The sequence below is a fragment of the Cervus canadensis genome, chromosome 8 (genome assembly GCF_019320065.1).
Source record: "Cervus canadensis isolate Bull #8, Minnesota chromosome 8, ASM1932006v1, whole genome shotgun sequence".
In the NCBI taxonomy this organism is placed as follows: Eukaryota; Metazoa; Chordata; class Mammalia; order Artiodactyla; family Cervidae; genus Cervus; species Cervus canadensis.
In genome coordinates this window covers 42,967,688-42,995,467 of record NC_057393.1, presented here as the reverse complement: position 1 = coordinate 42,995,467, position 27,780 = coordinate 42,967,688, and the positions used below count along the sequence as shown (strand labels likewise).

The 27,780-nt window shown below is 35.3% G+C and overlaps 1 protein-coding gene across 2 annotated transcripts in view; it reads left to right on the top strand.

Moving 5' to 3' along the window:
• Positions 1–27,780, top strand: part of PRKG1 (protein kinase cGMP-dependent 1) — a 371,505-nt gene that overhangs the window by 239,811 nt on the left and 103,914 nt on the right. For both annotated transcript variants that reach the window (XM_043476155.1, XM_043476154.1), the window contains one exon: positions 2,878–2,952. Coding sequence is in view for 1 of the 2 variants with exons in the window: in XM_043476154.1 (XP_043332089.1) it covers positions 2,878–2,952 (75 nt within the window). In the remaining variant the exon portion in view is untranslated. The remainder of the gene's footprint in view (positions 1–2,877; positions 2,953–27,780) is intronic.

The following is a 27,780-nucleotide window of genomic DNA, read 5'->3' as shown; positions in this document are numbered from 1 at the left end:
CCTGAGAAACCTGTATGCAGGTCAGGAAGCAACAGTTAGAACTGGACATTGAACAACAGACTGGTTCCAAATTGGGAAAGGAATACATCAAGAGTGTATATTGTCACTGTGCTTATTTAACTCATATGCGGAGTACATCATGAGAAACGCTGGGCTGGAGGAAGCACAAGCTGGAATCAAGATGGCTGGGAGGAATATCAATAACCTCAGATATGCAGAAGACACCACCCTTATGGCAGAAAATGAAGAAGAACTAAAGAGTCTCTTGATGAAAGTGAAAGAGGAGAGTGAAAAATTTGGCTTAAAACTTAACATTATGAAAACTAAGATCATGGCATCTGGTACCATCACTTCATGGCAAATAGGGAAACAATGGGAACAGTGACAGACTTTATTTTGGGGGGCTCTAAAATCACTGCAGATGATGATTGCAGCCATGAAATTAAAAGACACTTGCTCCTTGGAAGAAAAGTTATGCCCGACTTAGCATAGTAAAAAGCTGTCATTACTTTGCCAACAAAGTTCCATCTAGTCAAAGCTATGACTTTTCTAATAGTCATGTATGGACGTGAGAGTTGGATGTAAAGAAATCTGAGACTGAGGAATTGATGCTTTTGAAACTGTCGTGTTGGAGACGCCTCTTGAGAGTCTCTTGGACAGCAAGGAGATCCAACCAGTCCAACCTAAAGGAAATCAGTCCTGAATATTCATTGAAAGGGCTGATGCTGAATTGAAACTTCAATACTTGCCACCTGTTGCACAGAACTGACTCATTGGAAAAGACCCTGATGCTGGGAAAGACTGATGGTGGTAGGAAAAGAGGACAACAGAGGATGAGATGGTTGGGTGGCATCATCAACTTGATGGACATGAGTTTGAATAAACTCTGGGAGTTGATGATGGACAGGGAGGCCTGGTGTTCTATAGTCAATGGGGTTGCAAAGAGCCTGAGAGGACTGAGGGACTGAACTGAACTGAAGGAGGAAGTCAGGAATTTTTTAGCTATTTGAATTTTCAAATTGCTATGCATTTTAAATGTTTAAGAAAAGAATGTGTTAATAGATCCAGTATTTTTGAAAAGCTAAGTTTTAGTAGTTCTTGCTCTTTATTTTTACCACTTAATTCTTTTTTCCTCTGTTGGTGCCTTTTCACAGTGTTTAGATTTGGTTGTATTTAAAATATTTAAGTATTATAAAGGAAAGGATTGGGTATCAGAGAAAATGGATTATAATTCTAAATTTCTAAAAAAAAAATTCTAAATTTCTCTCATTTTGGATAAATAACTTAACCTCTCTGTGTTTAAATTTCACATTATTTGTGAAAACAGGAAATCAACCAGATGTTATCATTTTTTTCATAATAAAAGATATGTATTTACTTTACAATGTAAGCCCCTATCACTTTAAGGAGTTTCTCAAAGAAGGATTTCTCTAATAATAACTAAAATATTCAATAAGAAAATGGGCAGTTTTATCACATAAAGAACGCTGGCCAAAATCATATTTGAGCTATTCTCAAACATGGAGATTACATTTATCATTTATTTTATCATTAATTATATTTTTGAAACTTTTATATGTACTATTGCCTATTGCGTGTTCATTCACATTCATTCATTTGACCCTCATTAATAAATTCATTTTACCTTTTCATACTGTTCATGGGGTTCTCAAAGCAAGAATACTGAAGTGGTTTGCCATTCCCTTGCTTTTGAACTGTGGTGTTGGAGAAGACTCTTGAGAGTCCCTTGGACTGCAAGGAGATCCAACCAGTCCATCCTAAAGGAGATCAGTCCTGGGTGTTCATTGGAAGAACTGATGTTGAAGCTAAAACTCCAGTACTTTGGCCACCTGATACGAAGAGCTGACTCACTGAAAAAGAGCCTGATGCTGGGAAAGATTGAGGGCAGGAGGAAAGGGGATGACAGGGGAGGGGATGAGATGGTTGGATGGCATCACTGACTCAATGGACATGAGTCTGGGTAAACTCTGGGAGTTGGTGATGGACAGGGAGGCCTGGCATGCTGCAGTCCATGGTCTCGCAAAGAGTTGGACACGACTGAGCAACTGAACTGAACTGAATGTGCTCCTTATAGAAAACTTGATACTCTATAGAATACAATTCTTGATTCTTTGACTTTTTGTCTAGTCATTGTCTTTTGGTTCCTTTTTGTATTAAAAATACTTAGTATAGAGACTTCCCTGGTGGACTAGTGGGTAAGACTTCACCTTTCTATGCAGGATCCCTGGTGGGGGAGCTAAGACCCACATGCCTTGCAGCCAAAAAACCGAAAGATAAAATAGAAGCAGTATTGTAAGAAATTCAACGAAGACTCTAAAAATGGTCCACATCAAAGGAAAAAAAAAGAAAGAAAAGACATACTTGGTGTATGTAGCCCAGCATTCTAGTTACCCAGTTCCACAGATGAGATCATTACCCAAGGGCCTGATGTAATAGCTACTCCTTTCCCCTTCCAGTCAGCCCCCAAGCATAGTGTCAAATTTCTCTTTATAGGTTATTTTTTTAAGTGTATGTAAAAATGACAAAGCAACATTTAAATTTAAATTAGCAAACATCCTACATGTTTCATGCATGTTTTGTTTTATAATACTCACTACAAGCAAAGCCATTTGCATGTATTAACATTATAGAGGTTTAAAATTAAAATGTAGAATCTCACAACACTTTAAAAGACGTTTCCTGCTCTCAGTTTATATCATTATCTGATATGTTTCTTAATAATGTGCTCATATTAAATGTTTGAATTCAGTTTTATTTAGATCTTTCAGATTGTTTCAGTGTATCATTGACTATGCTGTCATTGTTACCACTTTGCTGAGGATTTATCCTAATCACTGCTTTTTTCCTCTCCGACAGCTCTTTCAAACATTTGATTGGAGGATTAGATGATGTTTCTAATAAAGCATATGAAGATGCAGAAGCTAAAGCAAAGTAAGTGAAAATCTGATGGGCCCTAATTTTGATGTTTAAAACATGATTTTGAATAGACGTAAGGTCAAATATTGGACTCAAAGCTCAACACTCTGTTAGAAAGAAAGTAACTAATTATGAGTGAAAATAAGCAAGATGCTCAAGATAATTACTACATAGTATGCTTACTTAGTATGTCTCCCCTTAAATACGAAACCTTAATTTGGTGAGGAAGATCATCTGGACAAGGGAAAATGATTAGTTTAAAATCCAGTATAAACAATTGAATATAAATGCATTCTTTCTTTCACTGAAAACACTTTCTGAATGAATTGCGGTTGAGTTCACCAGTTTGTGAAATTGTATGAAAAATAATAAGGCTGGAAATATTTCCTCATGTGAGTACACTGTTGCTTTACACTGAACTTTGTCAGTAAAAACTAATCAGTTGATCTAAGAAAGAAGTGGAAAATTTTGTTAGAGCCAAACTTGACTTATAACCTGGAAGAACATCTCAGAAAGCTCTGAGAACTGTTCCTGCCCACCAGAAATCAAAGTACCCTAAATGTAAGTTAGTTTTTTTTTTGACAGAGGGCTGTACATCAAATGACATTTTTGACATAATCCAGATGTAAGTGTCATATGACCCCTTAAAAATTCAAGTAGGAAAGTTATCTTTAAGGAGTTGTTTTACTGTTGCCAGGAGAATGTTGCTCTTTCTGGTTGAGCAGGTATTTCTGCCAGTGGGGTAGGTTTGATCAATACATGATACAAATACACAAGACACATGCGGGGAGAGAGGAGGCCAAAGGGCAGAGAAAACTTTTTGTTTGAATTTTTCTTGTCTTGCGATAAAATATGAATTTTATTTCACAACTTGTGTTGCTAAGTTATGATTTATTTGAGATAGTATATAAAGTTATGAGATAGTACATATGCCATTGTATTTTTATATAACAGAGTACATTTTTATCTACTAGAATAATTTGCTTTAAAACAAAGCTTTACTTTTTTTTTTAAACAAAAATGTGAAGTAATTTGAGATTAACTATTTTCTGCAAAAATTTTAGGTTACTTTTTAAAAAAGTATAATCTATATAATCCTGTTCTTTCTCCCAAGAAGGTAACCTGGGTAAAAACAATTTTGTATTTGATATCATATAGGATACAGGAAGGTTTGAATCAACTCATATCAGTGACTAGATGGTGCAGGAGAAGAATCTGATTGGTTGGTCTTGTAGTAACCTAAAAAGGATAAAACAATTTCTTTTGCCTTGAGAATCTATGAAGATTAAAAATTTGGACTAGAACTAAATAAATGATTATTGTAATTCATTTTGACAGATAAAATTCTATTATTTTCAAAGCTATATACATATATTCACATTTTCTTCTCTATATAATTTTTGTTTCCTCTGCTCTTTGGAGGGACATAGACTTGCGTCCTGTAGTCACATACCATCAGTGCCCCTGCTAAGATTTCCTGAGGAAACTACACTAAGCCAGTGTTAACACCAAACAAGCTCCACATAGTCATCAGTATTTCCTATACTGTGACTGATTGGTATGAATTTTCTGGTTTTCTACTTTAGGTTAAAATACATATGAATGCTAAACTTAGACTTTAGTTTCTCGTATTTGCATTAATCATCCTGAGATGGCAGAGGAGAGTCATTTAATGTGCCTTATCGGTTTTAAAACTATAAAACTTTGTTATTATTAGACTTTATTCCTAAAGGAACATTTTCTTGCTATATGAATGCTCATATTTATAATTTATGTCAGCAAAGTTTTTCTTGAGTTTATATCTTTAAATAAGGTTACTATGGATCATTTTATATATATTTATATTTGTGTATATATACTCACACACTTCATTTTATATACATGTTATGTGTACAATTAGTGGTAGTATTTAAAGTTTATCTAAAATAATACTTGAGCAACTATCTAAATAATTATAGAGTTACTGGAAAATGTTGAAGGTCTTTTTAACTGAAATATGTCTTTGATCTACTTCTGTTTCTCTGTTACATTTTAGACAGATTTTTTAATGAATGTTTTTCCTATTTATTTTACCCAAAGTCAAGGTCAGTCACTGGCTTAAAACTGATCAGTGGTGGGAAAGCAATTATGAATTAGTTATATCCTTCTCAGTGTACTGCTGGCCTTACAAAGGTTAGATTGTGTATATGTCTCATTAATTCTGGGCATTTACGGGTTCACCTGCACATGCTTTAACTAAAGGTAGGCAGGAAAGCAAATCTATTGAGATTCAGGTTCAGACAATTAGAAGACAGGTGTAGCAACAGGTCTTCCCACTGGAAGAGAATCCATCAATACAAAAAACATGACTCTGAATGAGGACTAGAAGCCTCAGGTTCTGCTCCTGGCTCTGTTATTGCCAACCAAGTAATTCTGGTCCTGTCTTAACATCTGTCTCTCTGTCTCATTATATTACCTATATAATGTTATTTAGTGATTTAATTAATGGCAATATGTAAAAATACTTGGTAAATTATAAAGGGCTATACAAGTAGATGGTATTATTTATAGAAGCAATCACTGGAAATTTACCCTAATGTATTTGCTAGATGGTTTGATTTTCAGACAGTTTATTGCAGATCTATTATATAGAACAAATTATATCTGAGACAGTACTCTTTAGTCTTATGTCGGCAAACTTGTCTCAATTTAGTAGCATGTTGTAAAATTAAACCTAGCCTGGAAAATATCTGTAAGTATCATTTTAATAAAATAGAAACATTTAGTTAAAAGAAAGTTCAATTATTATTAAAGAACCAAAAAGGGCAATAAAATGATGACCTACATTTAAATGCTGTTCTTTGAAGTATAAATTTAATGGATTATAAATCAATCATTATATTTGCATATAAGTCAACTAGGATAAATTAGTTTGAATTTTTCTGTTCAAATAATACTAAATCCAAATGAAAGCATAACCCACATACCTTAACATTGATTATTATTTAGAAAAAGGGAATAGCTTGATGAAAGTCTAAGACCATTGATCTAAATTCTAGACAGATAAATAATGTTCATTTTATTCTTCGAAATAACTATAATTACTGGAGGAGGTGTTGTAATGCTTTTTACACTGTTAGCATTTTATAGCTTTCTAATAAATAATCAACATCTGAAGATTTCTGAAGTCAAAAGCATCTTTTTAATTAGGTGTACTATCGCTCACAGTAGGAAAACTGTTAAATTATTCCCCAGGGAGAATTTTTTTAGTTGAACTAACATGTTTAAACATCTCTTTGTGATGGCACTGTTTTCTCTTCCTATTGGATTTGCTTCCCTTCAGTGCATTATGCCTTCGCTTTGTATTTAAGGAACTTATGAGGTTTGCCAGCACTGCAGGGGATATGAACAGGCTCTAATTGATCTAAATTCCCTGGGTAGTTTTGTTAATGCCTCTAGGTTTCTATATAGATCACAAATTCTGTACCATTTAAAACTGAGGTGACGATTTGGCTGCCCAGTGTAAGCTTTAATTCTTTCAAGGTCCTCTTGACTGTGCAAAATCCACTAAAGATAAGATTAGTATTTTATAAAACCCAACTAAAATGATCATGTTATTTATTCATGTGAAATTATTATTGGCATTGTCTCATTGACTAGGCCTATTTGGGTAAAAAGAAAAAAGGTAAGACTGATGGTAAAGATGGATTCAGTTGAGACATTTAGAAACTCAGTTGTAGAAACTTAGCTGTTAGCACAGTCCGGATTCAGTGGCAGAAAGCAGACCATATCTTTCAGAGAAACCATACCAAGTGTTCAGTTTGGATGGCTGGTCCAGAAAGTTTGACTTGAAAGAAGTATCCCAGGGAAATGTTTCTCAAAGCTCTTCTCCAAAATAAATAAATAAAACTATTCTACTGCAGAATATGTGCCTTGTCTCATGAGATATATTTCCTAGAAAGAAAATTATCCATGACAGAAGCTTTACCTTTATGGCATGTTTAAGCTTATCTTAATTGCTGTTAATTATCCACTAAGAGCTTCTCCTTTTTAAAATATGAAGTTATAATCACAAAGACATTAGATGAGACAACCTCAGATTGAAGGTAAAGCTCATTAAACCTTATTTAGAGCAGAAAGTAGCATGTATGATGAAAGGTATTTTCATTAGAGGAAAGGAATTTTCATTACACTATTTTCCTTAGAGACTATGTTTTTATTCATTTAATAAACATTTAGAAATATGCTTATGATGATTGTACTTTACAGTGTGCATACCAAATAGAAAACATATTTTCTAAAAGTAAGGATCTGGCACTGTAGTGGGGAGACTGATGTGTAATTCAATAATTATTTTCAATATTTACTTCTACGTTATGATACTTCTTGTGATAAAGCCCTGTTTGTGTAGAGAGACTGATCTCCATATTCATACCCTTTCTTATGAAAAAATAACCATGCAGAAATTCAAACAGAAAAAAAGCAGATATTCTATTTCATTCTAAGTATTTCTGATATATGAATATAGACTACTTCTTAAATGAAATATTTTCAAGTTAGACTATCATTTCTTATTGTTGTATTTGTACTCAGTAGTTATAGGCAAAATATCTCTTTTTCTGAAGGAAATGCCTATATATATTAAGCAATTAAGTTGAAATATATGTAATTGTAATAATCATAAGAATTTTTGGTGTAAAAACTGCTCTTCAATGAGGGATTTATGTATACCACAGCTATATTCCCTGATTAGGGTTATACAGAGCAGAAAAACAAAATAGCAAATTAAAGTCAGTGTTTTATTTATAATGATATCTGTTTTTAATTAAAGTATTTTATATTTTCACTCTAAAAGAAATAGCATAGTGATATAGATTAAAAAGTAAAAATCACATTCTAAACAAATCAAGTACAACTTCTATTAACTATCTTTGCGTTTAACATTATACTTATGGTCATTTACAACTTTATCTTCTGCTTTTTCAATTTAACACCTATATTATAAGCATTTATAATATGATTATATATAGTTCTTAAACATAATTTTTGTGGTGACCTGATAGCACAGTGAATGGATCCTAGTATTATAGACTGATTCAATTTGTACCCTTGTTAATTCAATTTATTGTGCTTTGGAAAATACGATCCCAATCACTGCTTTAAAAACAAAAGAAAAAAAGGCACCAAATAACAAAAAATACTCTCAAACTGGTCCCATCTAGCCGTACGTTCCAAATTATTATATGTCATGACACTCATAGAAAATGAGTATAGCATCTTATGCCAGTTGACTCACCAGCTCTAGCTCTATCCTGATGCTCTGAAGGGATTCATATCCAAGCCCTTCAGTTGAGAAACTCTGATAGTTATGTGAGTATAGATTCATGAGTGCATTTATTTATGATCACAGTTGATGACTATTGGTATTGTTTTTCATATGGAGGAACTTTTTCTTATGGAGGAACTGTTTCTTATGACAAAATCTCTATAAATCTTTGACTGTGGTTATGTTTATTAATCTGCATTGCTTGCTAGATAGGTATGTAGGTAAGCAGATGTTGTTCAGTAGCTAAGTCATGTCCAACTCTTTGTGACTCCATGGACTGTAGCATGCCAGGCTTCCCTGTCCTTCACTATCTCCCAGGAGTTTGCTCAAACTCATGTTGGTGATGCTATCTAACCATCTCATCCTCTGCCACCACCTTCTCCTTTTGCCTTCAGTCTTTCCCAACATCAGGATCTTTTCCAATGAGTTGGTAGATGGGTAGATATATAGATAGGTTGATTGATTTAAAAACATTCTATAATTATCTAGCAGGCCATTATGTAACAGCGTTATTTGTGTTCATTCCATTTGTCATATGCATTCACTTTTTTAACAAATATTTCCTATGTGCCTACAAAAAGTTACACATAAAGCAATGAATAACATAGCCATGCTCCTTGCCATCATGGTACCTATGGTCCAGTGGAGGAGAGAGAGACACATTAATTATTCTGGGAAAATTTCTCTGAGAAAGTGACGTTTTAACTAAATTTGAGCTGGATTTTGAAGAATTAGCTGGTACTGGCTAGGAAAGAATTAGCTGGCTTTAGTTGGGCAAGGAAGTGTAGATAGTATTCTAGACAGACAAACAGCATGTACAAAGTCCCCAAGTTAGGAGACGACATTACATATTCAAGGAACTAAACCAATATGTCTGGGACTTAGAATATGCAAGCTGAAGATGGGATTTAAGGATTTAAAGAAAGCACTTCAGGCTTGTAGGTTAGCAAATGTGATGAGCTGGTTTATAATTATGCACTCTGGCCTTATAATTACACACTCTTTCCTCTGGTTGGAGGAGTGAAAATGTGAAAGCAAGAATAGTCAGAATATTTTCCAGATAAAAGCTGAAGGCAGATAGGATAGAATAACAGCAGTGTGAATAGAGAAAAGCATTTGAGAGCTAGTTAGGTGGCAAAGCCAATAATTTTTCTTAAGGAAATAGATATTGGTGATGAAGGGCACAAAGGCCGAGGATGATGCAAGAGTGTTCAGTCTGGGAATCAGAGGGAGGCAATGGCATCCACTAAGATAAAGAATGGTGGCCACATTTGGAGAGTGGGATTGTCATAACTTCATTTTTACTCAGGTTACATATGAGGTGATTTTGAGACATGGTTAGGCAGGCTTGGAGCTCAGAGAAGAGGTTGGTATTCATTTGAAAATAATGAGAATTTAGATGGTAGAGATGTGGATGAAAGAGTATGGCACTGAGGATTGATTCTTGAGGAACTTTAGCAGTTAAAAATCAGAAAAAGAGGAAAGATTTCACACACACACACACACATTGTGTAATCCATGTCCAAAGACTAGTTTGAAAGGAGAGAGGTAGAAGGAAAACCAACTGGCATCACAGAAGGCAGAGATGGAGAGGGTTTCAAGAATGGAGGAGTAGAAAATGATACAGTTGTTGTTCTAGTTCAAGAATGGAGGAGTAGAAAATGATACAGTTGTAGTTCTAGTGTGTTAACTAACAAATAACTATTGAATTTATCAAACCACTAATTCATTTTCTTCTTGGGATGGATTGGTAGGGATCAAGTCCCCTAAATGGACTGAAAATGAATCTGATTTGAAGAAGTAAGAATCAATAAGCTTATATAGAATTATAAAGAATTTCAAGTAAAATAGGTAACGATGTGTAGTGATTATTATGGATCATCAGTGTTGAGAGAAAGAAAGAGAAGTAAAGCATGTTAAATCCAGCAAAGGAGGAGAGAGTATTAGACTGAGGGAGGGACTTCCCTGGTGGTCCACTGGTTACGACTCAGGGCTCTCAATGCAGGGGGCCTGGATTCCATCCCTGATCAGCGAACTGAGATCCATCATGCCACCTGGCATTTGAAAAAAAAAAAAAAGACAGGGAGTTCAATACTAGGCGAGAGGGTCTCAGGTCCTCTTAAGTTTCCTAGATAGAAGTAGAACTTCGAAAGAAAAGTCAGACTATCACCCTGGGTAAGGTTTGTACTACTTTGGGAAGTGATTTTTTTTTTAATTTTAGAAATTAATTTTATTGGAGTATAGCTGATTTATAATGTTGTGTTAGGTTTCTGCCGTACAGTAAAGTGAATCAGTTATATATACACCCACTCTTTTATAGATTGTTTTCCCATATAGGTCATTACAGATTATTGATGAGCATTCTCTGGGCTGTACAGTAAGTTCTTATTCATTATCTTTTTTATATATACTAATGTGTATATGCCAATCCCAATCTCCCAGTTTATCCCCCCTATTTCCCTCTTGGTAACTGTAAGTTTGTCTTCTGCACCTGTGACTCTATTTCTTTTTTGTAAATAGGTTCATTTGTTCCGTTTTTTTTAAAGAGTCCACATATAAGCAATATCATATGATATATCTTTGTCTGACTTACTTCATCAGTGTGGCGATCTCTCAGTCCATCCATGTTGCTGCAAATGGCATTATTTCATTCTTTTTATGATTGAGTAATAGTCCATTGTACATATGTACCACATCCTCTTTATCCATCCTTCCAGGACCTGAAAGCAACCTAAATGTCCACTGAAGTGGACACATTTAGTTTTTCACTTTTCCATCTCACCTTATGTAGTATTTCTTTAGTTTTAAATATCGTCCTCACTCTAAAGAAATATAAAAATTAAAGATTCTCCTAAGAAGAATTAAACATTTTTCCTAACACCCTAGCATAAATTTGCACCTAAGTCCCTTCTCCTCCAGAGTTAACATGAACATAGAGAGGAAAGAGAGGCACCATGTACCTCAATGCAAAATGTTCAGTTATTCTCTACCTTGTCCAAAAAAAGGGACTGTCGTCATAGATGCACGTAATACAAAAAGAAAAGTTAATAGTAAACAAGAGAGACGAAACTGTGGTAGAGAGCCATAAATAGGGCTAGTCTACAAAGCAGGACCTGTATCATCATCTCCCAGAAAAAGAGTGATGCACAAAACAGCAGATGTACCAAGGTTGACTGACTTATTACTGTTGAACCAACAAAGTACCACAGTCACTTTCCCTGACTCAATAACTGTAGAGAATATTGTCAACATATGGGCCACTCTCTTGGCCCTTTTGATGTAGTCCACATAAACATTTTATTCCCATTTCTATAATTAGTCCTCACTGATTTAAAGCTCCACTGTATTGACAGGGAACATTTTAGTCTGATATTTTCAGGATTACGTTTGGTGCCGAGCCTTGTTGTTTGACACAACGTGATGACAGTAAACGATGTTCTCGTGTTACATTTCATTAGCAGAGACAACCCTTTAGTTGCTCACTCTGCTTGTCAAGGGGAGGTTGCTCGGAGCTCTTTGGCTCACAGAGGGAACTGCCGTTGTTGCTCAGACCTTTGAAAATTCACTCATCAAATGCATCTCAAAACACACAAGGCTATGCAAATCAGAACAGAGGTCTGGATTGTTCAGTAACATCTTCCCCAATGCCCCAGAGTCGTCTAGCATCTAACAAACATTAGATTTTAAATGCACAATCAAATGCACATGGGGTTGCTCTTTTGAACGCTCTGACTACTTTGAAATTTTGAACCTTCTTATTAGTGTTTTTCTGCCAAGCATTTCAGAGTAAAGATCTTAGTATTCTCACAATCTTATCAACAATTTGTTTCAACCAACTTGGTCTTTATCTAAGCAATTCTCAGGGAAATGAGCCTGGAAACTTGTTTTTCCCCCTATGGAAAGAATTCAAGTGAGTAATATCCTGTTCCAAACAGGGAACTATATGCCAATTAAATGGAAAGAACACTAAGAATGGCATTATGAAATAGCCCTCAAACCAGAATTAGAATTTGCTGACCACTTCTCGGATTGAATAAGTTAGAAGACAATCCCATTCTCTGGGCAATAAAAATTGTTTTCCATTTTATGGCAGGACAAAGTATAGGAGGTTTGAAAAATTTACAGCAGTTGGCCCTGAACTAATCAGTGGACTTTCAGTTGCACAAGGGCTGTTTACTTTTCAAAGGCTAGTACATGTAATCTGCTTGGAAAGAAGTATAAATGAGTTTCTAAGGCCACCAGTGCTAGCAGATTAAGACTTTAGTGTGACTTGTGACTACAGACAGCATCAAAGTAAGATTTTTCAAGTGCAGTATGACTGATTAAAAAAAAAAAAGTTATTTTCAGGATAAAACTACTTGGCCTTGGGTAGAAGTATTTTTATTTCCCTTTCAACTCTCAAAGTTCATTTGCTAATTTCTTCTCCATTTCGCTTATCTTTAAGATTCCTAGGTCGCCAGGCTTTATGAAGGTGGATCTCAGTCTGTCCTTGTATGCAATCTTTTCTAACTGACAGCAGAGACCTAAAGATAATTGAAAATCTAGTGCTGCTGACTTGCTTGGTGGATGCAGACAAGCATTTGATTATTGACTATGTTTTCTTCTTCTGAAAAGGAAAGCTGATTCCTTTCCACTGTTGTCATAGTACATAACAACAACTGGAAATTACTTTCTAAACATCAAGAGCTCTTTAAATTCTAAGGATATTTTGGTCCCATATGGCAATTAGATCAGCCTTTCCAGAGCCCCAAACTTCAAGGGAAAAGAGAGCATCCCAGTGCTCCTGTCTTTTTGTTATACTTTGTTACTTTATAGAGTCTGTTGTGATGTATACCTTTAAAAAGCAAAAAGAACAATGTCTATCAATAGTATTAGTAATAGATCCCTTTGCATTCTTAGTAGTTTCCAATGAAAAATAATAATATGTGACCAGAATATATTTTATTCTTCAGTGAGGGGGGTTCCTCTCCATGGAGTCAAGATAGTGTATGTGCTTTGCTTAGTCGCTCAGTTGTGTCTGACTTTGTGACCCCATTGGCTGTAGCCCCCAAGGCTCCTCTGTCCATGAGGAGTCTCCAGGCAAGAACACTGGAGTGGGTTGCCATGCCCTCCTCCAGGGAATCTTCCCAACCCAGGGATCGAACCAGGATCTCCCATATTCTAGGCAGATTCTTCATTGTCTGAGCTGGGGAAGCCCAAGATGGCATATAGCATAATTCTATAGCATAATTAATAATCCTGCTTTATATTCAATATTGGACCATAGTAGAAGGGGAAAACCTTTGAACCTAGTAAGAGCAAGCCTGATGCTCAGTGGTGACCTCTGGCAAGGTCATGCTCACATAGCAAGAGGAATATTTCCTTGGAGTTGGGAGACCTGGGCCTTAGTTACAGCAATGATACCAACTTCTCCATGTGACATTGGTCTAGAACCTAACTAGAACCTCTGGACCTGTTTTCTAGTCTGTAAAAATGATCATTTTGAAATCCTTTCTATTTCAAACGCTTAGAAAGTTAACAGTCATTCTTTTAGAAATGTAATTCCCTTTTAAATAAACAATATTTTTACCTTTGGGATTTTCTAAATTGATAATACAGACATCTTTGTGACTGTCAATAGAAAAACAGATTCTTAGGGATCCTAGAATACTTTGTGGATTTATATTTTAAGAGAAGTCACTAAGTCACTTATATTTCCTTCCTCTTAGAATCTGAAAGTATTGTTAGTGCTTAATTTACTCAAAATATTTAAAAAATCATACAGTTTTGCTTGAATTATGTTTTGATAACTCATGGTAGTTCAGTAAATTAGCTTTTAGAAACAGAGCATTTTCCATTTTCATCATTATACATACAATTTTCTCTTGCCAATGTGACATTTAGATATGATAATAAGCCAGTCTATCTTTCAATAAAATGCCATTAGAAAATTATAGAGTGCCTCTGAAACTGGAAATATTATACTAACATTTCCCCCCATGAATCCTTTTAGAAAGAAAGGATTTTTAAATAATGAATTAAAATGGCAGCATAACTCATTTTGATACAATGAACATAATACACCATGTTAGTTTACATCTTTAAATTGTTATTTGAGAAAGATGAGATATCATAAAAGTGAAGCATGGCTGTTGCTCACAGACATCTGTGTATATCACACCAGTTTCCTCCAATGCATAAATTGCAAACACTAGTCAACTTTATCAACTGTATTAATTACTTCAGGAAGCCAGCCTATTACTCTGATACTCAGAAACTGTTCAAACATTTTAGGCAACCTAGGTAAGTCACTGGTTGAGCATATTGAAAAGAAATCACTCTGATAGTCTTACAACGTAGATAAAGCAGCTTCCTAAAATGATTAATTTTAAAGTCACTTTCTGTTTAAGGACTTGGAAAGTATGATTCATTGGGAAATTCCCCATCAGTTTTTCTAATTTTTTTTTTTTTTGTTAAAAATGGTCCTGCTTTATTTTCTTAAGCACATGTGTTTATTATGCTAGTAAAATTTGCCTATCAAAATGTCACAATTTAGTTAAACATATATTTTACTGAAAATTATTTTCCTCTCCCAAATCAAGTCTCTTGTTCACTGTGCTGGTAAGCAGGTTATTTTGGACACTCCTCTGGATGGGGCTCCTAGTTTTTACTCTTAAGCCTCTTAACTTTACTATATTACAGGAACAGTTAAATTAATGATAAAGGATATGTTTTAGTGTATCTAACAATTCTTTTCAAATGAGATCCAAAAAGTTGCCTTGAGATTAAAAAAAAAAAAGACCATTCATTGAAAGGATGACACCTTTATAACAGACCAAATGACCGATGGTGTTTTTTTGAATGAAGATGTGAACAAGAAGAGCAAGAAGAGTACATAACTTACCCTGAAGGTCTCGTAATCCCATTATTTAGAGGTTCTTATTATGTAGACAGACCTCATTGTGTTGGCAGAACTGATTAAATGATTGGTTCCTGTGATTTAGGCAACCTCAAGTTCCTAATTCCTCTCCAGAGGTTGGGGGTAGAGCTGAAAGTTCTAACACTCTAATCATGCTTTGCCCTTTCTGGTGACCAGCCCCCAAGCTATCTAAGGGCCACCAGTCATCTCATTAGCATGCCAAAGAGGCACTGACCACTCCAGGGATTCCAAGGGTTTTAGGAGCTATGTGCCAGGGACCAGGGACCAAGACCAAATATATATTTCCCATAGATTAAATCATTAGGTGCCAGTATCATACACCCACCACTCAAGTCATGACAATAAAAAATGTTGGTGCATGCCTGCATGCTAAGTCACTTTAGTTGTGTCTGACTCTTTGGGACCCTATGGACCATAGCCTGTCAGGCTTCTCTATCCATGGGATTCTCCAAGCAAGAATAATGGAGTAGATTGCTATTTCGTTTTCAAGGGGATCTTCCCAACCCAGGGATGGAACCCTAGTCTCTTATGTCTCCTGCATTGGCAGCCGGGTTCTTTACCACTAGTGCTTCTTGGTCAATTTTGCCAAATATTTTCCAGGGTAACCAGGGTGTGGAGGGAGAACAGAATCTTCCCTGGTTAAGAACCATTGGTATAAAGAGAAGACAAATAAATTCAAAATTATGGGGGAGAGGGAACACTAAAATTGTATTAGTGTCAGAGTACAGAATTTAATCTGATGTTGAAAATGAGCCTCACTTTCCCATAGTTTCACTTCTAGGAGAAAAGCTTAGGTGCAAAAAAAGTGTCACAGTTGGCATCAGACAAGATTGAATTCCAGAAGCATAGAGTTGGCCAAAATTTACTTAATTCAGTTGCTAGAATACTAATTATAGAAAGTAATTTGTCCATGTTCAATTAAGATTTCCTCATTCCTGAACATACCTCAACATAATAAAAGCTATATATGACAAACCCACAGCAAGCATCACCCTCAATGGTGAAAAATTGAAAGCATTTCCCCTGAAATCAGGAACAAGACAAGGGTGCCCACTCTCACCACTACTATTCAACATAGTGTTGGAAGTTTTGGCCACAGCAATCAGAGCAGAAAAAGAAGTAAAAGGAATCCAGATAGGAAAAGAAGAAGTGAAACTCTCACTGTTTGCAGATGACATGATCCTCTACATAGAAAACCCTAAAGACTCTACCAGAAAATTACTAGAACTAATCAATGAATATAGTAAAGTTGCAGGATATAAAATTAACACACAGAAATCCCTTGCATTCCTATATACTAACAATGAAAAAACAGAAAGAGAAATTAAGGAAACAATACCATTCACCATTGCAACAAAAAGAATAAAATACTTAGGAGTATATCTACCTAAAGAAACAAAAGACCTATACATAGAAAACTATAAAACACTGATGAAAGAAATCAAAGAGGACACAAACAGATGGAGAAACATACCGTGTTCATGGATTGGAAGAATCAATATTGTCAAAATGGCTATTCTACCCAAAGCAATCTATAGATTCAATGCAATCGCTATCAAGCTACCAACGGTATTTTTCACAGAACTAGACCAAAGAATTTCACAATTTGTATGGAAATACAAAAAACCTCGAATAGCCAAAGTAATCTTGAGAAAGAAGAATGGAACTGGAGGAATCAACCTGCCTGACTTCAGACACTACTACAAAGCCACAGTCATCAAGACAGTATGGTACTGGCACAAAGACAAAATATAGATCAATGGAACAGAATAGAAAGCCCAGAGATAAATCCACGAACCTATGGACACCTTATCTTTGACAAAGGAGGCAAGGATATACAATGGAAAAAAGACAACCTCTTTAACAAGTGGTGCTGGGAAAACTGGTCAACCACTTGTAAAAGAATGAAACTAGAACACTTTCTAACACCATACACAAAAATAAACTCAAAATGGATTAAAGATCTAAATGTAAGACCAGAAACTATAAAACTCCTAGAGGAGAACATAGGCAAAACACTCTCCGACATAAATCACAGCAAGATCCTCTATGACCCACCTCCCAGAATATTGGAAATAAAAGCAAAAATAAACAAATGGGACCTAATTAAACTTAAAAGCTTTTGCACTACAAAGGAAACTATAAGCAAGGTGAAAAACAACCCTCAGATTGGGAGAAAATAATAGCAAACGAAGCAACAGACAAAGGATTAATCTCAAAAATATACAAGCAACTCTTGCAGCTCAATTCCAGAAAAATAAATGACCCAATCAAAAAATGGGCCAAAGAACTAAACAGACATTTCTCCAAAGAAGACATACAGATGGCTAACAAACACATGAAAAGATGCTCAACATCTCTCATTATCAGAGAAATGCAAATCAAAACCACAATGAGGTATCATTACACGCCAGTCAGGATGGCTGCTATCCAAAAGTCTACAAGCAATAAATGCTGGAGAGGGTGTGGAGAAAAGGAACCCTCTTACACTGTTGGTGGGAATGCAAACTAGTACAGCCACTATGGAGAACAGTGTGGAGATTCCTTATAAAACTGGAAATAGAACTGCCATATGACCCAGCCAATCCCACTTCTGGGCATTACACACTGAGGGAAACCAATCTGAAAGAGACACGTGCACCCCAATGTTCATCGCGCATGTTATAATAGCCAACAACACCATGATTGCCCATCAGCAGATGATGATCAGAAGCTGTGGTACATTACACCATGGAATATTACTAGCTTAAAAAGAATTATTTGAACCAGTCCTCCTAATGAGATGCGAATGAATGATAGTAGAGCCACCTTATTACAGAGTGGATGTAAGCCAGGAAAGATTAGAAAGGAGAACATCAATATCAGGGCGGTATTACTAACACATATATATGGAATTTTTAGAATAAGATAGGGTAGTTCTGGGGATATATGACGTTTAACCTTATATGTCAAAACAGAAACGACAGAAGACACAGGAAATACAGAACAGACTTTTGATACTCTGTGGAGGAAGGGTGGAGGGTGGATGTGTTTGATTGGTGGGATGTTTCAATGAAGAGACAGATGTATACTTTTTCTGGTATGTTGGTGGGGGAGTTGAAAACAGATCCCAGCCCAGGTGATGCATGAGACCAAGTGGCTTTCGGTGGGGCTCCGGATGCACACTGGGAAGACCCAGAGGAATCGGGTGGAGAGGGAGGTGGGAAGGGGGATCGGGATGGGGAATACGTGTAACTCTATGGCTGATTCATATCAATGTATGACAAAACCCACTGAAATGTTGTGAAGTAATTAGCCTCCAACTAATAAAAATTAAAAAAAAATTAAAAAAAAAAAATAAAGAGAGAAAATTAAAAGAAAAAAAAAGATTTCCTCATTCCTGCTTAATACTCATTTTTTAAAATTATATTTACTCCTTCAAAGAAGCAGACTTTTAAGCATAATGGGACAATCAATTCATTGGGAGAACCTGGCTTACCAGGATGCTAAAACTGTTGTTTTGAGGTGGTAGAGTTCGTAAATTTGCCAAAGCTGGGAAAATACACAGTCTCAGTTAGTTCCACACATTGTTGACTGACATTTCTCACATTAGATGCTAAGTCACTATAATAGTCTCAAATGTAATTACTTTGTGTATATAATACAGTGAATATTCTTTCCATTCATGTAACCTGTCGGGTTGTAATGGTAAAACATGGCATTGTATTAAGACAGAAAACACAAAAACAGATTTTAGTAAAACTAACATTTATAATAGAGGACTGATATTACACTGGTAATAAAAAAGAAGCTTGTATTGTGAAAGTGAATGTACTACAAAAGAGAATAATGTGCTGCAGGCAAAAAAAGAGGTGCTTTTGAGAACTAGAAGTCACAGATTTGACAGTCCCTTCAAATAGCAGTGTTTTCACCTTACAAGTTCTGTCTACATGGTTTCATTAACTTTTAGAAATTAAGGGCACAGCATTCTTAAATTCCACCTTTGTGGTGATCACAAATGATAGATCCTGCCAACACAATGCTATATTGTCATCCTTCTGCCCACTGACATGATTACTTTCCCAAGTGCTTTCAAGAGCCAAACACTGGTCAGTTTGACTCTCTGCTGATTAATGAATGAGCCAGAAATAATTAGAGAGACATAGCCATGTCAATCTATAAGGTGTTGGCATCTGTACATCCTCAGATGCAGAAGGCAGACATTTGAAATGCAGAGAATGTTAAAATATCTGTGCAAGAAAAGAAAGTTAGCAAGAACTAGGAAAACACATAGACTCGGATTGTTAAAAAGATCCCAAGGAGAATAATAATTTAAAATAGTTGACTTCTGGACTTATTATAAAAGAATAAACCTTTGTAATATGGTTCCAACTCTGAGTTGCAAACCTCTAGGGATTGTAAACTTCATGTAGTGTATCATGACCAATATTTTTATTATTTCAGGTGTATCACATGCAATAGTATCAATTTGTATTTCCCTGTGTGTGTGTGTGTAAGACATGATATGATGAAAAATGTATTTCTTAATATGACTATAGTCAAAAAGGTTTGGATTATAATAAATCAATATAAATGCCTCCCTCCCAATTCAGTTGTAGTATTCATTATACTTTCAATTTACTTTTTAAAAGTGTATGTTATTTATTGTGTGCCTTGAACAGTAAGACTTACTTAGTGGCTACAGATCACACCCCCTTGGTCAATTAAGTACCTTAATAATGCATGAAATTGAATTCAAACAGACAAAAGAAAGTGAGAGGGGCAAGGGACACATCTGTCAGTATGCAAAACAATTACAAATGCCTGTATAGTCATTTCCATATCAAAGGAAAGTACATCATTATTGTGAAAACTTAAGTCAACATTTTTTTAAGTTCAAATATGCCAGACATGTACTCAGCAAAGAATACAAAACAGATTATGTTCTCTTCTTGAGAAACTTAAAATCTAATAAATCCAGCCAATTATATTATTGATTGTGGTGTTATTTAATAAGAGGTCAGGAAGTATAGAATGCTATATGAGCTTTTAGAAGGGACATCAATATCAACCTAAGGATTTTAATTATTTTTACTAAATATTTTTCTGTATAAACAATTACAGAAATGTTTTGAGCCAAGGGAGCATTTAACTTATGTAGATTTGTTTGTAAATCTCCATGGGTTCTGTTCTCTATGGTCCTATGTGATATGGTTGCTGACAAAGTTTTGATAAAGTATAACTTAAAACTTCCTTTATCCTTAGCAGTTCTCCCTCTCTCCCCTTGGAGGTATATATTTGTGACTGGGTCAGGGGGGAAGGGGCTGAATAAGATGAAGAATTTTACTCATTCCCTCAAACCCCTCAGGTCCTAGTGGACTGACTTCCATTTGCCAGTTATCAATATTAATTGATCCCAAGCTTTCGCCTGCATTTCAAAAGAATGACCCTGATTAGGTTGTAACATTTGGAGTCTTATGTTTATAGATGAAACAAAAGCAAAAAATAAAGTTATCCTGCCTTTGGGGACTGTTTGCCAGCTTTTTAGAGTCACTTCTTTAATGAGTACACTCATTTATATTCTTAAGCTACCTTCAGATTTTGAAAGCTTTAATAATCTTGTAATCACCACAGATGCTTATAAATGTGAGTTTATCTATGCCTTTGTTAAAGACATAAACAATAGGTGGAGCTAGTGGTAAAGAATCCGCCTGCCAGTACTGGAGATGGAAGAGACAAGGGTTCGATCCCTGGATCAGGAAAATCCCTTGGAGGGGGAAATGGCACCCCACCCCATTATTCTTGCCTGGAAAATTTCATGGGCAGAGGAGTTTGGCAAGCTGCAGTCCATGCAGTTTCAAAAGAGTCAGACATGGCTGAGCACCTCAGCACACACATAGTATAAGCTCTTATTTGTGAAAAATCTTAACAATTAGAAAGTTCAAATAGTTCAAACAAGTATTGTTGTGTGGATACTAATGATAGTGAGGACCAGGAGTATCATACTTTTCTGAACTGTAAGACAAAGCCTTATTTATTTTCAGTACTTCATTCTATTTTTTTAATTAATAATTTTACATATAATTTTTACAAAATAAATACCAATTAACTAAAATGTCCAAGTAATTAAAACAACCCAAATCCCACAGAATCTAGAAATGTAAATATATTCTATTAAATCAGAATATGTATATTTAACTAATTTTTATTGGAGTGTAGTTGATTTATAATGTTGTGTTAGTTTCTGCTGCATGTCAAAATGAATCAGTTGTAATTCAGACTTTTGTAGATTTCTTTCCCATATAGGTCATTATAGAGTTCTAATTAGAATTCCCTATGCTATGCAGCAGGTTCTTATTATCTATTTTATATATAGTAGTGTGTATATCCCAGTCTCCCAATATATCCCTCCTTCTACCTTTGCCCCTTAGTAATTATAAGTTTTTTTCCACATCTGTAAATCTATTTCTGTTTTGTAAATGTATACCCTTTAAGATTCCACATATAAGTGATATCATTTTCCATTCATATGTTGATGGATATTTAGGTTGCATCCATGTCCTAGCTATTATTGTAAGTAGTGCTTCAGTGAACATTGGAGTGCATATATCTTTTCAAATTGTTGTTTTTTTCTGGGCATATGCCCAGGAGTAGGACTGTTGGATCATATGGTTGTTCTACTTTTAGTCTTTTAAGGAACCTCCATGCTGTTCTCCACAGTAGCTGTATCAGTTTACACTCCCACCAGTGTAAGTGTAGGAGGGTTCCCTTTTCTCCACACCCTCTCCAGCATTTATTGTTTGTAGATTTTTTGATGATGGACATTCTGACTGGTGTGAGGTGATATCTCATTGTTGTTTTTATTTGCATTTCTCTAATATGATGTTGAGCATCTTTTCATGTGCTTTTGGTATTTGAAACCACTTCATTAATGCTGATGGAGAAGGAAATGGCACCCCACTCCGGTACTCTTGCCTGGAAAATCCCGTGGATGGAGGAGCCTGGTAGGCTACAGTCCATGGGGTCGCGAAGAGTCGGACAAAACTGAGCGACTTCACTTCACTTCATTAATGATGAAATACTCTAATTACATGATTATCCTGTTCTTCTCATACTTTTAATAACTATAACTAGTGATAACGACAATAATGGCTCACATTTTTTGAGCACTTAAGTCCTAGGCTTTACATGAATTCTTATGTAATCCTGACAACAATTCTATGAAGCAAATATTCTTATTTTCCCTGATTTTATAGATAAAGAAACTGAGGCCTAGGAGGATTAATTCGAAAGTCACATAACTTGTAAATGGTTAAACAGGGATTCACACTAGCCACCAGATGTCTGCTGCCAAAACTGATCTGTATACTTTTAGATCCCAACTTTCACATACATATTTTCATAAGATAAATTTTGGGGACTTGTTATTACCCACTTTTTCACTCAGAGAGGGTAGTGCAATGAAATCTTCCCCTTAAAAACATCACCCAGATTCAACAATTATCAATCTTATTCCACCAATTTCATCAAATCCTTGTTTCATTTTTTACTGAAATATTTTAACCAAATCACTAACATTATATCACTCCCTCTAAATACTTAACTTCCATATGTATCTTCTAAAAATAAAGACTTTTACATAACCAAAGTGTCATTACATCTAACAAAAGCAACATCTAGGCATTATTCATTTTTCCTGAATTTTCTCAAAAATCTCTTTTTAATGGTTTGTTTGTCTTGGGATCAAAACAGATCTCATCCATTGAATACTGGTTATGTCTCTTATTGAAGTCCCTTTGATCTAGAAGAGCCTCTTTAATAGCTCCATTAGCTTGTTGAAGAAATGAATCAGTTGTCCTGGTGCAGCTCCCCCATTTCAGGTTTGTCTTATCATTTATAAATGGCATCATCTACCTTGTATCTCTGTATCCTCTGTGTTGTTATGAAGGATCATCAAACCTAAAGGACTGGTTAGATTCATGATCAATATTTTGTGGTAAGAAAACTTCATAGGAGGTTCAGTGTACTGCAATATTGTATTATAACTGAAGGCAAATAGGGCCAACCAGCCATATTTTGACTTTCAGCTACTTGAAATTGACATAGTGGATTTGGAGGTGATAGCTTAATCCTTTCATGGTCATGTTTCCTATCTACTTTTTAAAAAATGGTTTGATACTGATAATAATCACTGTCTGAATCAATTATCTCATTAGGCTTTTTATATGATCATGATCCAATTCATCATTCTTTCAATATCTACTAACTGGAATTCCTCCAAATCCTCTCCATCATCAGTTAAGATTTTGATAGACTGCTTACCCTCATACTGTTCGTTCAAGACCAGCAGGACAAATGCTTTTTATTCTTTCCTGTTAATCACCAATTTCCAGAGTAAGTAAATGGTGCTTTAGTTACCTGTTAGTGAGAAATGAGGTGTTTTTTTTTTTTCCCCTATCTTTTTTTGGTATCATTATGAATTTGTAGATTTTTATAAGTTCAGTGCATCAAGGTGATTCCTTGTTTCTTCTTCAACAGTCCATTACTTACAAAGAGCTCCCATGGTTTCTGAATGAGAAGATGTCCCAGATTGTGTACATTTCCTCCTCTGAGCCTGAAATCAACCTTTTCTACAGGAATCATGGTTCCTTTTAGCTAGAAATGGTGATAAGTTAAGTGGCCACTGCTGCTAGGTCTGTTTGTTTCAAGATCTTAGTAGAAAAAGTATGTGAATCATTTTTGTAATAAGCACATTATTTAACTCACAAAATACTCTATATAATCTTCACCATTCCCATCTTATTCTAAGATAGTAGCACATTGTTAGAAACAAGATATATGATTCCTTAAGAATAATATTCACATCAAGATTTTTATCTAAGTTCATAAGTCAAAGGGACTTTTTATTATTTTAGGAGGAAGTCAAAGATGAGAACTTAGCTTGTAATACCAAATAAATTGAAAAAATTTTTTCCAGAGACCAATAAATACCAGAGCCTTCATAGAGTTGGTGGCTTGCCAAGATACTCAATATTTGTATAAAAAGAAAAAAAAATTATATATTTGTTTGGATGTCAAAGTTATTTTGAATTAGAAATTTTCTTATTTTAGGTTTTAAGGAGACCAAGACCACAGAATTGTTTTAGAAAATATAATAAGCCACGGATTTTTTTCTCTCCTTTTTAACTTTTACCCAAACAGCTTCCCTATGAGTTGATTAGGGCAAAAGCTTTACAATATCCATGTCACTTATGTTTCCACTTACTTCAGTCTTTGCCAAGATTTAATTTTGTTGTTATAATGAACTTCAAAGTTTTTTTGTCTTTAGCCTGTAATCCTTTAGTGAGCAGGAAGCACCAACAGTTAAGGGTGATTTCCAGCAATTTCTCTAGGAGAAACAAAATGTGTCCATTTTCTTAGTTATTTGTCCAGTTCTCTATCTTTGATGAGGAAACATTAAGGAAAAATGCCCCGCTTTAGGAAATGCCCCTTATTTCTGTTGTGGGAAAAGCAAAAAGAAGCTGTCTCTATTTTCTCTGTGAAAAGCCACATAGTAAAATCCTAATACTTCACTCACCTGTTTAAACTTCTTTTAATTCCATGACTTTTTATTTTCCGTTCAATTCAGGTCAGTTGTTCAGCCGTGCCCCACTCTTTGTGACCCAATGAACTGCAGCATGCCAGGCCTCTCTGTCCATCACCAACTCACGGAGCTTAAGCAAACTCATGTCTGTTGAGTCTGTAAGGCCATCCAACCATGTCATCCTCTGTGGTCCCCTTCTCCTCCCACCTTCAATCTTTCCCAACATCAGGGTCTTCTCAAATGAGTCAGCTCTTCGCATCAGGTGGCCAAAGTATTGGAGTTTCACCTTCCTCATCAGTCCTTCGAATAAACACTCAGGACTGATCTCCTTTAGGATGGACTAATTGGATCTCCTTGCAGTCCAAGGGACACTCAAGAGTCTTCTCCAACACCACATTTCAAAAGCATCAATTCTTTGGCACTCAGCTTTCTTTATAGTCCAACTCTCATATCCTACACGATTACTGGAAAAAGCATAGCTTTGACTAGACAGACCTTTGTTGGCAAAGTAATGTCTCTGCTTTTTAATATGCTCTCTAGGTTGGTCATAACTTTTCTTTCAAAAAGCAAGTGTCTTAATTTCATGGGTGTAGCCACCATCTGTCGTGATTTTGGAGACCAAAAAAATAAAGCCTGTCACTGTTTCCATTGTTTTCCCATCTATTTGCCATGAAGAGATGGGACCAGATGCCATCTTAGTTTTCTGAATGTTGAGCTTTAAGCCAACTTTTTCACTCTCCTCTTTCACTTTCATCAAGAGACTCTTTAGTTCTTCTTCTCTTTCTGCCATAAGGGTGGTGTCATCTGCATATCTGAGGTTATTGATATTTCTCCCAGCAATCTTGATTCCAGCTTGTGCTTCTTCCAGCCCAGCGTTTCTCATGATATACTCTGCATATAAGTTAAATAAGCAGGGTGACAATATATAGCCTTGATGCACTCCTTTCCTGATTTGGAACCAGTCTGTTGTTCCATGTCCAGTTCTAACTGTTGCTTCTTGACCTGCCTACGGATTTCTCAGGAGTCAGGTCAGGTGGTCTGGTACTCCCATCTCTTTAAGAATTTTCCACAGTTGTGATCCACACAGTCAAAGCCTTTGTCATAGTCAATAAAGCAGAAGTAGATGTTTTTGTGGAACTCTGACTTTTTCAATGATCCAATGGATGTTGGCATTTTGATCTCTGGTTCCTCTGCCTTTTATAAACCCAGCTTGAATATCTGGAAGTTCATGGTTCACATACTGTTGAGGACTTCTTATTAGCAAGAATATTTATTTCAGGAGACTGCTTTTCTCTTTAAGTAACTAATACATATATTTTTTTAAAAAATTAAATAATTTAAAATATGTACAGAGCAAGAAGTAAATCTTCCTTGATGTAAGCAAGCATTATAACCAGTTTCCTCTGGATCCCTTCAGTGGTTCAAATAGCAGTAAACTTACATTTAAGTTAAAATTGGTTGCTTCTTTTTAATTTATGGTTATTTTTAGAGCAGCAAAATGTAGGAAGTAATCAATGCTTTGGACAAAGCCCCAAAGAGATTTTATAAGACATCTCTAAATCCTCCTCTGTACATTAAAAAAATTTTTTAATTGCAAATATGTATCTAAAACTTTGCTTTTTGGGTTTAGTGATATTTAGTAAAGATTAAGGTACATTTATGTATAACAAATAACTAGTTATTTGTAAAGAATATTTTAATTTTTGCTTATTTCATTTTACATGGTAATAGAAAATTCGAGCAATACAATAAAATGTAAAGAAGAAGGAAAAAAATCTCCCCCAAATGTCATCAAATAACTAATTCTCAACAGAAAGGGTTAAGCTCCTTTAGCTAGAAGCATGGTGTCTAATTTATAAAGGATCAACTATTATTCTATATAATTTATGAAACCACTCTCTATATTCTTACCAGTCTGAATAATTGAGGCTCCTAATAAAAACTACACTATCAACTTAGAACTAAAATGGAGGTGTTTTACCATTTCGTTTTTTCACCACAGTTTCCATGGAAACATGATGGTTATGACAATAGAAGTGGTGGGGGGATGATGACTATTACTCAAAGATAAAAATGATCACAGGATTAAATACTTAGGATTATACAGCTCTTAAAAGGTGCCACAGAATTAATATATGAGCTCTGAAAGAGAAAATTAAGGACATATTTAGCATGTAAGGTAAAATAACTAAATAACAAGGCTCCTATTGGCTCTGTCGTTTCCATGTATGCAATCTGTGTATCTGCCTTTAACAATGAGAAGCTAAATGGTGGAACAGCATTTAATTAATGAAGTTCAGTATAGAAAAAATAGTAAATAGCAATTGAACTATCAGCGGTAAGAAATTTGAAAAAAAAAATCTTTTTTTCTGTGGTTTTGCCAACTGAATATTAAAGCACTGTCAAAAAACAGACTATATCCAATGACAGCTTTGCTTATAAAATATGACAGAATTTACCATCCCAATTAGCTGTGTGTATCAAGATTACTAAAATGGAACCTTTTCCTATATGAGCTAATTAGTGTCAAATAATGAGGAAAAGATGGGGTTCTTTCCATAATGGGGTCAAAAAGAGTCGGACACGACTGAGTGACTGAACTGAACTAAATGAGGGAAAACCTCCTTACAGTGGTACTTGCTATAATGAATTACTGTGGGTCTCATCCACTTCAAACTGAACATAGGGATAGTACTAGTTTAACACTTACGGAAAATATGTTAAGAGATGTTTTATCAAAATGGATGTTTAGATGGTTTTGTGATGACAAATGGAACACATAATTTGGTGAGCTGATATTTTTGATGTAACCCCTAAATCAATCATATGAAAAGAGAAATGGATGCAACATTGAATGTAACTAAGTAGCCAAACAACTCAAAGTGGAGCATGCTTAATGCCTCTGCTTTTCTTGTTTGCTTGTTTATTTCCTCATTGGCCCAACTCCATTCTTGAGATTTTGTATTTATTTTGTTTGGAAGACACCTAGCACCAAAGTGAAGGCATTGATTTTTAGTGAAGCTACCTAGTTTATACATCTGATAACCAAACTGTCTG